Source organism: Aotus nancymaae, unplaced genomic scaffold (genome assembly GCF_030222135.1).
Source record: "Aotus nancymaae isolate 86718 unplaced genomic scaffold, 86718_ANA_hifiasm-v0.15.2.pri h1tg000029l, whole genome shotgun sequence".
In the NCBI taxonomy this organism is placed as follows: domain Eukaryota; kingdom Metazoa; phylum Chordata; class Mammalia; order Primates; family Aotidae; genus Aotus; species Aotus nancymaae.
Window position 1 is genome coordinate 76,900,126 of NW_026988442.1, and position 12,873 is coordinate 76,912,998.

The 12,873-nt window shown below is 35.2% G+C and overlaps 1 protein-coding gene across 3 annotated transcripts in view; it reads right to left on the minus strand.

Annotated features, from left to right (window-relative positions):
* Positions 1–2,077: 2,077 nt before the first annotated feature.
* ACMSD (aminocarboxymuconate semialdehyde decarboxylase) overlaps positions 2,078–12,873 on the minus strand; it is a 65,619-nt gene continuing 54,823 nt past the window's right edge. For 2 of the 3 annotated variants that reach the window (XM_012468431.3, XM_012468432.3), the window contains 2 exons: positions 6,151–6,249; positions 2,078–2,478 (listed from right to left, as the gene is read on the minus strand). In XM_012468431.3, the coding sequence (XP_012323854.1) occupies positions 2,416–2,478; positions 6,151–6,249 (162 nt within the window). In that variant the 3' untranslated portion in view covers positions 2,078–2,415. The other variant, XM_064382823.1, reaches the window with a different exon arrangement.

A 12,873-nucleotide genomic window follows, 5' to 3' on the forward strand; every position in this document is an offset into this window, starting at 1 on the left:
TATTTGTGCCTGAATCACCATCATTTCTTGCCTAGCCTCTTACTTCCTTTCTTGACCCCCTTTATTAAGTCTCTAAAAAGCTGTTAATATGTGTGGGTTTCTCTTTTCAGCTTTTCTTTTCTTTCTTTTTTCTGAGACAGGGTCTCAGTCGGACACCCAGGCATGGAGTGCAGTGGCATGATCCTAGCTCACTGCAGCCTCAAACTTTGGGGTTTAAGCCATCTTCCCACCTCAGCCTCCTGACTAGCTAAGACTACAGGAATGAGCCACCACATCCAGCTAATTAAAAAAATTTTTTTTGTAGAGATTGCTATGACTGGTCTCAATCTCCTGGCTTCAAGTGATCCTCCTGCCTCCGCTTCTCAAAGTCTTGGGATTACTGGTATAAGCCACTGCACCCTGCTAATTTTTTTTAATTTTTTTTTAAGAATAACGTACGTCTGAGCATGTCACAGACTTATTAAAGTCTCCAATGGCTTCTTATGAAACAATATAAAAATCTCAACCCTTGACCATTATCTACTGATCTGGCCGACTTTTTGGCTTTCTCTCCTCTCTCTCTCCCTTGCTCACACACTCGTCACAAGCTTTCTTGCCTCAGAACCTTTCATTTTCTTATCATTCAAATCTCAGTTCAGAGTCTTCTTTAAAGAGGCCTTCTCTGACTCTACAACTTAATGTTTTACCCCCATCTTTCTCCTAGTCACTACCACATTTTTGTTTTAATTTCTTCACAGTGTTTATCTTTCTTCCTTTTATTCCTCTTTTTCTTCTTCCTTACCTTGTTTATGTTTCTCATTCTTTAGATTGTAGGTTTTGTCAGAGAAGGAATTTTATCCTTTTTGTTTACATCTGTACTACCAGTGCCTGGAGCATTCCTATAGTCCTGGCACATAGAAAGCAGATAAATATGAATATACCTATTTACTCTGTGTGTGTGTGTGTGTGTGTGTGTGTGTGTGTGTGTGTGAGATATTGAATAAAGTTATTGGGTTACTTTTTATAATAAGACACTCATTAAATGCTGTGTTCAGAGTGCTCAAATATAGAATATTTGAAAAGGTGTAGACATTACTCCCAAAGATTGGGGAAGGAAAAAACAACATATACTTCATGTTGTTGCTTTGTTCAACTCAGTTTTCCTTTTTGGGCAGATTGGAGCAATAAGCAGAATGGTGGTGGTTGGGGGTAAAATCCTGGAAAGAAACGGGGCAGGTGAGAAAGAAGAGGAGCAGTGAACTATATAAAGTGAAAATAATGGAGTGAGCATAGTGAAGTAAGAATTAGATCTCATCTTTATTCTGGAGAAGGGTCAGCATAAATTACATGTTAATACTCAACTCTTTTTTTATTTTTAATTTTTATTCTCTCTTTTGTCCCTTGGCCTTTTGAATATTCAACTCTTGATTTTCTAGATGAATGGAAGGGAAAAGAAGTATGAATGAATCCAAAGCAAGAGGGTAGTTTTGAAAAATCATGTTTGATTTTTGAGTTCAGCCAGAGGTAGATGAATCATAGATGTTCATCACCCATTCCAGGACCAAGTTCCTTTTCAGCAGCCCAAGTGGGGCCGTAAATGAAATGGTTAAAACAAGGCTACCCTTGTATTGCCCTATTAACTTTCCAGAGCTACCTTTATATATCCTGCTCAGTATTTTAAATAAAAAGAGCTTCTGGTAGAAGTAAAATTATAGACAAAAACTTTTCTCCAAAATGGATGTCTCATTCAGTCTGAAACCACAGCTGTGTTCCCATAGTTTTGCCTTCCTGTTACTCATCCTCTAACCGTAAAAATGCCTTATTCATCTCCTGGACTCTCAAGTTCCAATCTCTGTGAAGATCTGCTCAACAGTTTTAGGCCAAAGTAATTCCTCTTAATGAAACTTCTTTGATACTCAAAGTCAAGTTTATAGCTTAGTAATTATTCCATGAACATGTCTTACATCCTTAATTGGAAGCTCCCTGAGGTTATGGATATTCTAGATTCATGTTATTTATTTTGGGGAGGCTAAAGCATTTCCAGCCCAATTCTGGGCTAATGGTAAGTGTTAAAGGTGGACGAAACAGGTTATTTGAGTCCAATTCACATATCTTTATTCAAAATGGACAACCTACCTGAGCTCTCTAGGATGAATCTTTCTCCATATAAATCATTAATGACATTTTATTTTGTATTTCTCCAGATTAATTAAAAGGGCACTGGGGAAATCATTTTTGATTTGCACATGAAATAATGTATTGCTTTTCAGAATGAAAACTTATGAATCATTTTTGTTATGAATAATTTAGGATATTTGAGACATTCTATTTCTGAGTAAAATAGTTCAAAATAGGATTTTGTTAATGCCTGTTGATACATATTTAAAAACAAAAATGAGATATTCTTTTGAAAGTTTGCCTTTGTAATAAATTCAGTCATTCAAATTGTTTTCTCTCAAGACCCAAAAATGCCAGGGCATTGTCAGCTTTGAGTTTATTCTGAAAAGAAAACAAAATATTTTATGTTAAAGCATTATTGGTTGTTTTTTAAATGCTACATCGAATATGTTGATCAGGTTTTAAAAAAATTAGCTCCCCAATCTGAGAGAAAAATATTAGCAGATTATACAGTGAATCTCTTACCCAAATCCTCTTGACCTATGTTTTGCCCTGCTATTTGGAATCTCAATCTGAAACTTGATTGTAGGGGGAGAGAAAAGACTTATAAAGGGGAGAGCCTTCCTTAGGAGATGCCCTTTTTGGGAAACTAGACCTTGTAACAGGTTGGATCTTAAGGACCATTTGGAGGCAAATATAGAGAAAAGGTACAGTTAGATCTGTGGGACACAAGGCCTGCAAAAGGTGCCCAGAAATCATCTAGTCATCCCTCAGCTGCTAGGCCTATGTGTTGTTTTTTTCACATGGCCCTAAACAAAAGTTAAGGTTTTTCAGAGCAAGAGAAGTGATATAAATGAAGGGTCTCAGATGAGGGTACAAATCTGTACATCTTAAAATTTTCACGTAAAAGAAAGACTCCCCAGCTATAAACTGTATCAACTCTGCCTAAAGAGAAGATTTAAGAAGTAACTTTGTGATACCTTGATTTGTTTATCCAGCTTGCAAAAGACAGACATGTAGCTGAGGATGGAAGAAATGTATGGAGTTGAGTTGTGTAACATCCATACTATTAATATGTCCTTCTATATTGTGACCACTTTAGGGTTTTTACACAGCCTTGAAAAGTGGGTGATTTGAGGCAGGGACCTCTTACTCAGTTTCTACTTAGGACATCCTCCTCTAGAGGAAGATTTCAGAAGTGACTATTGCTGCTCGGAGAAACCATGTGCTTTACCTTTTAAGATAGCTTGGTACCATGTATCCTTTGAGGGAGGTACCCTTTAGAGTGTTAGATGGAGATCTGATCCTGGAGTCCAGGGATTTGGGATCACATCCATATGCTATAACCCACCAGTTATATTGCCTTTGACAAGTCACTAAACTCCCAAGTCTTGTTTTCTTTCTCCACATCTTCGTGGTGGAACGCATCTGCTTATACACAGCAGCCCCTGCTTATCTATGAAGGATACATTCCAAGACCCTCTGTGGATGCTATATAGAGTCTTATAAATGTATGCACAAATTTATTGTTCCTTCTTCACAGTTTCACAGAGAAGATGCATTCTTACAAAATAAGAACTTAGCAACCTCAACGTATACTTTTTTTTTTTCTTATTAAGTTGAGAACTTTTACCCTTTCACTTAAAGGAAGCACTTTACAGCTTCTCTTGGGCATGTCTGAATTGCCAGCATCACTACTCTTGTGCTTTGAGGCCATTAAGGGCGAGTTGAGCACAAGCATGGCAATATGGCAACAGTCCATCTGATCACCAAGACAGCTACTAAGTGACTAATGGGGAGGGAGTGGATACAGCATGAAGACACTGGACAAAGGGGTGATTCATGTCTTGGGCTGGAGAGAGCAGGACGGTGTGAGCTTACATTGTACTACTCAGAATGGCATGCAATTTAAAACTTATGAATTGTTTGTTTCTGGAATTTTCCATTTAACATTTTTGGACTGTGGTGGACTGGGGTAAGAGAAACCGTAGAAGGCAAAACTGAGGATAAGGGGGGACTGCTGTACCTTCCAATGTTGTTGTACTTATCAAATGGATTTATTTATTTTATTTTAAATTTCTTGAGTGGTATTTACCTTTGCATGGTTCAAAATTCAAAATGTATAAAATAGATACTTCATTCCATTACTGCCATCTAACTACCTTCTTCTTCCCAGAGTTATCAGTTTCTTGTTTATGTTCCAGAGATATTTTATGTTTATACTGCATAAGCAAATACTTATATTCAGGCATATAAAGATTCTTTTTTGCAAAAGATATATTCGATCTACAAATGGAAGTATACTATACAAATTGCTTTATACCTTGCTTTTTAAAATTTAATGTATCTTGGAAATTGATTTCTAATTTATTTGTAGTGGCATAGTTTCCATTGTGTGGATATATTATGATTTATTTAACTATTCCCCTAAAGATTGTTTTCAGTATTACAGCATTACAATGAGTAAACTTGTACAGAATGTCATTGTGAATTTGTGTCAGTATAAAGCCTTTATGCAAGATTACAAAAAAAAACTTGAAAGTTATAAGCGCATATGAATAAATAAAAGGCATGTAATAATAATTACTATTATTCCATTAAGTTTTTAATCAGGATATTTGGGATCATCTGGTTTCTGTTTAATTTTGGTTAACAGAAAGTTTTTCATATTCAACCTTTCTTGTTTAAAAAAAATAAAAAATGTCTTTTTGCCACTTCCTACTTTAGGAAGGAAGCAGGTAAATATTTAACAATATTTAGTAGTTAATATTTAACAGTTCAAGAGTTTTAGTGCCAAAGGGGACACTTTCTGTGTAAAATAGTCTGAAGTTTCCCAGTTAATAACTTGTAACTAGTATACTGCAGAACGAATTCTTCTTGGCATCTGTTAATGTGCTTCAAGCCTATTGAAAAGATTTGATGAACAATATCTTTAATGATTAAGGCAGAGAGAGTTCAAAGTAACTTTTGGATTCTAGTTTAGAAAAAAGCCAAGAATTATGCCAAAGGATTACAACTAAGACTTTTGTAAGATTTATTAAGAGTTTATATATTCCCATATTGTTATTTTTGGCTATCCTTGACCTCTGGGAGTGATGAGCAGTGAAGGCCTTAGGAAGAAGTTATTTTTTTTTCTGAAGGATTGGGGTGTGGAAGGAGTGGCAAAGGAGAAGGAATCTTAAGACACTGCATCTCATTTTTTTTTTTTTTTTTTTTTTTTTTTTTTTTTTTTTTTGAGACGGAGTTTCGCTCTTGATACCCAGGCTGGAGTGCAATGGCGCGATCTCGGCTCACCGCAATCTCCGCCTCCTGGGTTCAGGCAATTCTCCTGCCTCAGCCTCCTGAGTAGCTGGGATTACAGGCACGCGCCACCGTGCCCAGCTAATTTTTTGTATTAGTAGAGACGGGGTTTCACCATGTTGACCAGGATGGTCTCGATCTCTTGACCTCGTGATCCACCCGCCTCGGCCTCCCAAAGTGCTGGGATTACAGGCTTGAGCCACCGCGCCCGGCCTGCATCTCATTTTAAACTAATCTCGGTTCAGGAGTCTAAGGGATAATGGTAGCATTATAGCACATATTAGTTTACCCACTTTAAAAGTCAAATACTGGGGAAAAAAAAAGTCTAGTTACTTGAAGTATCTGATTCCTTTGGTCCTTTTTAATCAAGACTTTAGTTTCATTATCTAAATAACTAGAGTTATTACAACTTTTAAGATTGGTATATTTGTAATAGAAATAATACAGAAGAAATTTAGACTTTTTTTCTATGATCCATCTAACATGCAGGCATATTTTATTGTCATATGCTTCTATACAATTTTCTTTCTTACGTATATGAATTTAGTTATACTAGGCTGACTTTCAGTTTTGTCTTTTTTTTTTTTTGCCTTTTGATAGTTTAGCTGTTTATGGAGATAGAGTAATAGTTTTTGGGATTTAAGTGTAATGGTTCCTCTGTTCTTTGTTTTCATGTATCAAAGTGCTCTGAAACCAAACCCAATTAGAGCTAGAAAAGTCAGTAAGAAAGTTGTGAAGTCAAAGACATTATACCTTTGTTTCTTCATCAAATTCTTCCATGGACTCTATTAGTTTCCCAGGTTCCAGCTCACCTAGCGGAAAGGGGTAATCAGTTCCCAAAATGACTTTGTCCTAAAAAAAAGAAAAGATGTATTTCTCTATAATCTTGTAGAACGTAAAACAGCCTCCTGTAAACAATTATATTTACTTATTACAAACATTCCTGTCATAAAATAACACATTTCTTCCTGATTAATAGAAACATAAAACTGGTCTAAAATTTTAAAAAGATTTAATGGTTCAAATTTTATTCTGACACTTTTTTCCAGCAGGTGTCACTATTAGGTCTCTTAAAGTTCCAAATCAACCCCATTCTCTCTCTTTTTTAAATAACTGAAATATAAGAAATTTTTATTTACTAAAATATATATATTCAGATGAGATTAAGGGATTCTGTCTTTCTTAGAATCTATATTGCAATTGATTTCACAATTTTTCAAAGCATTCTATTAACAGAGTAGGAAAGGAAAAATAAAAAACAAATTAACTAGATAAAAAGTAAAAAAAAAATAGAAGAAAAAGAAAAAGAAAATCCCAAAACAATTCCTATCTCTGGATCAGTTCTTATAAACAATTCCTATAAACTGGATCATGAGTTTTTGAACAGTATAGCCTTGAATTTCTATTTGTCACTTTATACGGTAAAATACATAGGCTTGTCAATCTACAAGTATATTAAGCAGTATGTCAGACAATGTGCTAGACTCTAGATGTACCCTGGTGAACAAAACAGACATAGTCCCTTTTCTCAAGGAGCTCATAATCAAGTGATAAAGGCATTAAATCAATAATGGCAATTTATTAAAATAAAATAAAAATATTTTCAACCAGAAATTTTACTTCTCAAAATGTATTCCACTCATACACTTGTGCTTGAAAGATCTAAGACGAAATTAATTGGAACATTATTTGGAACAGCAAAAGACTAGCCAACTAAATTATAGAATATCCCAAAATAAAAATGAATAAAGAATACTTACATATGCTGAAATGGAATAATCTGCAAGGAACAGTGATCTTGAAGTTATAAAGAGAAAAAAAGAGTCTAGAACAATGTGTCTGCTATGCTTATGTATCTGTTAATAAGGGACCTACAGACCCACAAATATGTGTTTGTACATATACAGTCTATTTCAGGAATGGTATTTAAGAAACAAGTAACATTAATTGCCTCCATGGAGGAGGTCTAGGGTTTGGGGATCAGAAGATTCCCTTTTCTTTTTTTTGAGATATAATTCAAATACCATAAAAGTCACCCCTTTAAAATGTTTAATTCAATGGGTTTTAGCATATTTATGAGTTTGTGTAATCATTTCCGCTAATTATAGAATGTTTAAAAAATATTTTTTTCATCTTATATAACCGCAGATTTGTATCACCTCCAAAATAAACTCTATATCCATTAGCAGTGATTCCCCATTCTCTTCTCCCTCCAGCCCTTGGAAAACACTAATTTACCTTCCGTGTCTCCAGAATTGCCTATTTTGTACCTTTTACATAAATGGAATCACGTAATATGTAGCTTTCTTTGATTTACTTTAAAATTTTCAAGGTTCATCCATGTTGTTGCTTGAATCAATACTATACCTAAGAGTGGAAATGCTGGTGCATATGGTAAGTCCATGTTTAACATTTTGAGAAACTATTTTCTACCACGGCTGCAGCTTTCTACATTCCCACCAGTATGTTTGAGGGTTCCAGTTTCTCCAGATCCTCACCACTATTGGTTATTGTTCATCTTTTGATCATGGCCATCTCAGTAGGTATGAGGTGGTGTCTCACTGTAGTTTTTATTTATATTTCTCTAATAAGTAATTATGTTGAACATCTTTTCATGTGCTTATTGCCTATTTGTATTTCTTCTTTGGAGAAATGTCTATTAAGATCCCTTATGTACATCCATGTCCATTTTGTTATCTTTTTATCATTGAATTATAAGAGATCTTTATGTTCTGAATACTAGAACCTTCCAGATATATGATTTGCAAATATTTTCTCCATTCTGTGAGTTGTCTTTTTTGTTTTCTTAGTATTGTCTTTTGAAGTACAAAAGTTTTAAATTTTGATGCAGTCTTCTTTATCTGTTATTTTCTTTGGATGCTTATGCTTTTGGTGTCATAGTAAAGAAATGATTGCCTAAGCCAGAGTCACAAAGATTCACACCTATGGTTTCTTCTAAGAATTTGTGGTTTTAGCTCTTCAATTTAAGTCTTTGACCCATTTTGAGTTAATTTGCATGGTGTAAAGGAGTCCAACTTTATTTATTTATTTTACATGTGGATATCCACTCTTATCTCACTGCCATATGTTGAAGTCTATTCTTTATCACACTGAATTGTATTGGCACCCTTGTTGAAAGTTAGTTGATCTTTATATCTGTCTTCAGGCTAGTCACAGACAGTCTTGATTACTGTCGTTGTACAGAAAGTTTTGAAGTTGGGAATGTGACTATGCCAATTTTTTTTTCTTGATTGTTTGGCTATTCTGAATCCCTTGCATTTTCTTTTTTGAGACAGAGTTTCACTCTTGTCGCCCAGGCTGGAGTGCACTGGTGTGATCCTGGCTCACTGCAACCTCTGCCTCTTGGGTTCAGGCAATTCTCCTGCCTCAGCCTCCCAAGTAGCTGGGATTACAGGCATGCGCCATCACGCCTGACTAATTTTTGTATTTTTAGTAGAGATGGGGTTTTGCCATGTTGGCCAGGCTGATCTCAAACTCCTGACCTCAGGTGATCCACCCACCTTGGCCTCCCAAAGTGCTGAGATTACAAGCATGAGCCACTGTGCCCAGCTCCCTTGCATTTTCATATGAATTTTTGGATCAGCTTATCAATTTTTACAAAATAAAAGACATCTGGAATTTTTATAGGGATTGCATTGGATCTATAGATCAATTTGGGGAGTATCACCAGTTAGCAATATTAAGTTTCTGAATCAATGAACATGGAATGTCTTCTCATTTAGGTCTTCTTTAATTTTCTTCAACAATGTTTTGTAGCTTACAGGGTATATGTTTTGTGCCTTTTTGTGTTATATTTTTCACAAGTGTTTTTCTTGCTGATGCTGTTATAAATGGAATTGTGTCCTCAATTTCATTTATGGATTATTCATTGCTAGTAAATAGAAATATAATTAATTTTTTATTTATCTTGTACTCTCAAAGCTTGCTAAATCTATTAGCCCTAGTAGTTTCTTTGTGGATTCTTTAGGATTTTTAATATACAAGACCATGTCATCTGCAAGTAGAAATAATTGTGTTCCTTTCCTTCCAATCTAGATGCCTTTTATTTGTTTTTCCTGCCTAATTGCCTTGACTAGAGCCTTCAGTACAATGTTGAATAGAAGTGATGAGAGTAGAGCCTTTGCTCTTTCATCATTAAGCATGATGTTAGTTGTGGTTTTTCATGATGCCTTTTATTAGGTTGAGGATGTTCCCTTCTACTCCTTGCTTATTGAGCTCTTTTATATTTTTTGAAGAGGTGGTGAAGAATTTGTTTTAATTTCTTTTTTTTTTTTTTTTAACATTTTTAATAGAATTCGCCAGCAAAGCCATCTGGTCATCATCTTTTCTTTATGGGAAGTTTAAAAATTATTAATTTAATATCTTCACTTATTATTAGCCTGTTTGAATTTTCTATTTCTTCTTGAGTCAGTTTTGGTAGTTTTTCTAGGAATTTCATAATTTCATTTAGGTTATTTCATTTGTTGGCATGTAATTACTCAAATTTTTACTTACAATTCTTTTTATTTCTGTAAATTCTGTAGTACTGCTGTCCCATTTCATTTGTGATTTTAGTATTAGTAATTTGACTCCTTTTTCTTTATTTTTGTTAGTCAGTCTAGCTATAGGTTAACCAAATTTTGGTTTCACTGATTTTCCCTATTTTTTAAATAATCTATTTCTTTTATATGCTCTAATATATAATATTTCTTTTCTTCTCCTTGCTTGGGATTTAGTTTGTTCTGCTTTGTCTAGCCCTCAAGGCCAAGTCCTATGCCACCAAATTAAGGTCTTTCTTCTTTTTTAATATAGGTATTTTACATCTATAAATTTTTCACTAAGTACTGCTTCTAGCTGCATTCCATAAGTTTTAGAATGTTGTGTTTTTGTATTCTATTCATGTCTAATATTTTCTAATTTTCCTTGTGACTTTTGTCTCGTGTCCTTCCATTTTAGCCTAAAGAACTCCCTTTGGCATTTCTTGTATGGCAGGTCTACTAATGATGAATTAGCTCAGTTTTTGTTCATCTAGAAATGTCTTAATTTCTCCTTCATTCTTGAAGGATAGTTTTGCTTGAAACTAAATTCTCACATTACAGGGTTACAGCATTGTTTTTTTCCTTTCTTTCTTTCTTTCTTTCTTTTAGTACTTTAAATTTGTCTTCCACTGCTTTCTAGCCTCCGTGGTTTATGAGGAGGGCTAAGGGATAGAATCATAGGTATCACAAACATGGTGGGCAGAGTGGTTGCAGAAATGGAGGACAGAGGTAGAATGCCTACAAAAGAGGCAGATAGAGGTAGGGAGATGGAAAGAGAACTAGAAAGTAGTATTTAAAAAAATATAGCCAGCATGGTGGTTCATACATGTAACCCCAGAATTTTAGGAGAGCAAGACAGGAGGATCACTTGAGCTCAAGAGTTCAAGACCTGCCTTGGCAACATAATGAGACCCTAATAAAACAAATTAACTCAGTGTGGTGGCACACACCTGTAGTCCTAGCTGCTTGGGAATATGAGGTGGAAGGATTGCCTGAGCCTGGGAGATGGAGGCTACAGTGAGCTATGATTATGCTGCTGTACTCCAGCCTGAGTGACAGAGCGAGACCCTGTCTCCAAAAAAAAAAAAAAAAAAAAAAAAAAAAATGCAGTGAGATATATTGGAAGGAAAAGTATTTAATAGGTAATGATTCACATGAGGATGACAAAGATAAGGACTGGATAGTGTGTATTGGATTTGGCTGTTTTATTAAGTACAGGTTCAGTGAGTGACAGAGAAAAAATCAAATGCATTTGATGAAAAGTAAATGGGTGGTGAAAAATGCAAATCTAAGTGTTAACTCCTTACTTCTCTTTCTCTACTCTGTGAGATGAATCCACATATTGCAAAGCAGTTTCAAAGACAGTTTGCTTTTAGGTTTTATCATAGGATATTTGGTTTTTCCACATAGGCCTCAATGGGTTCTGAAATGTCCCTTCCTAGGTTCTGCAATGTCCCTTCCTAGATTCACTCTATTTGTGCTGCTTGGGCAGTCAGTCTTATCCTAAGCCTCAAGCCCTGGTATGTGACTTCCTGCTGGACAGCCACACTTGGCTGCCTCACCGGCAATTAAAACTCAGCATGTTATTCTAATACTGAAGTTGTCATCTAAGTATTTACTCAACATCATGTTCATTCCCGTTCTCTCTGTCACTCTCATTCTTGCTTTTGCTCTCTTGGCCTCTCCCCACTTTGATCCACCTTCATTCTGGATATCTGCTGCTTGCTCTTCCAGATCTACTTTCCATCCTTCTTCACTCCTACTTGTCACCTGGAGACTGACTTGTATGAAGTATACAGTGGAATCCCTTGACCCTGGCTTCCAGATGGGTTTAGTTAATGAGCAACACAGGCAGGAGATTGTAAAATGAAATGAAAGTATTTAATTACCTAGTATTATATTAATTAAAGTATTTAATTGCCTTCCATGGAGTCATCTAGCCTCCAACCTTGAAGTCTCAGCTCCTAGCCACAGGCCCTTATTTATTTATTTATTTATTTATTTCACAACAATAGAACATTAGACTTCAGCACAGGCCCTTTTTACAGAGCCTCTCTAGCTTCAAGTTTTGGCCTGGAATAGTAATGGAGCTTTTCACAACTTTGTTAATAATCCCTTTATTGATTTCCCTTTATTAGTTTAGTTCTCCCAATTCATGTATGTAATCTTATTTTCTGCTGGAGCCGTAAATGGGTCACACTGTTTTCCAGTTACACCAAAATTTTTTTGATATAAATTTAAGGGGTATAAGTACAGTTTTGTTACATGGAGATATTGCATAATGGTGAAGTCTGGGCTTTTAGTGTAACCATCACCTGAATGATGTACATAGCACTCATTAAGAAATTTCTCATCCTCAGCTCCATCTGCCCTCCCACCCTTCCAAGTCTCCAATATCTATTTTTCCATACTTGATGTCTATGTGTACACATTATTTAGCTCCAACTTGTAAGAACATGCAATATTTTACTGTTTCTGAGTTATTTCACTTAAGACAATGGCCTCCAGTTCCATCCATGTTGCTACAAAAGACATGATTTCATACATTTTTATGGCTGAATAGTATTCCATTGTGCATGTATATGACAGTTTGTTTATCTAGTCATTCGTTGATGGACACTTAGGTTAATTCCATTTCTTTGCTGTTGTGAATAGTGCTGTTATGAATAGTGCTGTTATAAACATACAAGTGTAGGTTTTGATATTATTATTTCTTTTCCTTTGAGTAGATGCCCAGTAGTGGGATTCTGGATTGAATTGTAGTTCTATTTTTAGTTCTTTGTGAAATTTCCATACTGCTTTCCATAGAGGTTGTACTAAATTACAGTCCTACATTCCCACCAACAGTGTATAAGTATTTTCTTTGCATTTCCTCACCAATATGTTATTTTTAACTTTTTTGTAAGAGCCATTCAGACTGGTGTATGGTGATATCTCA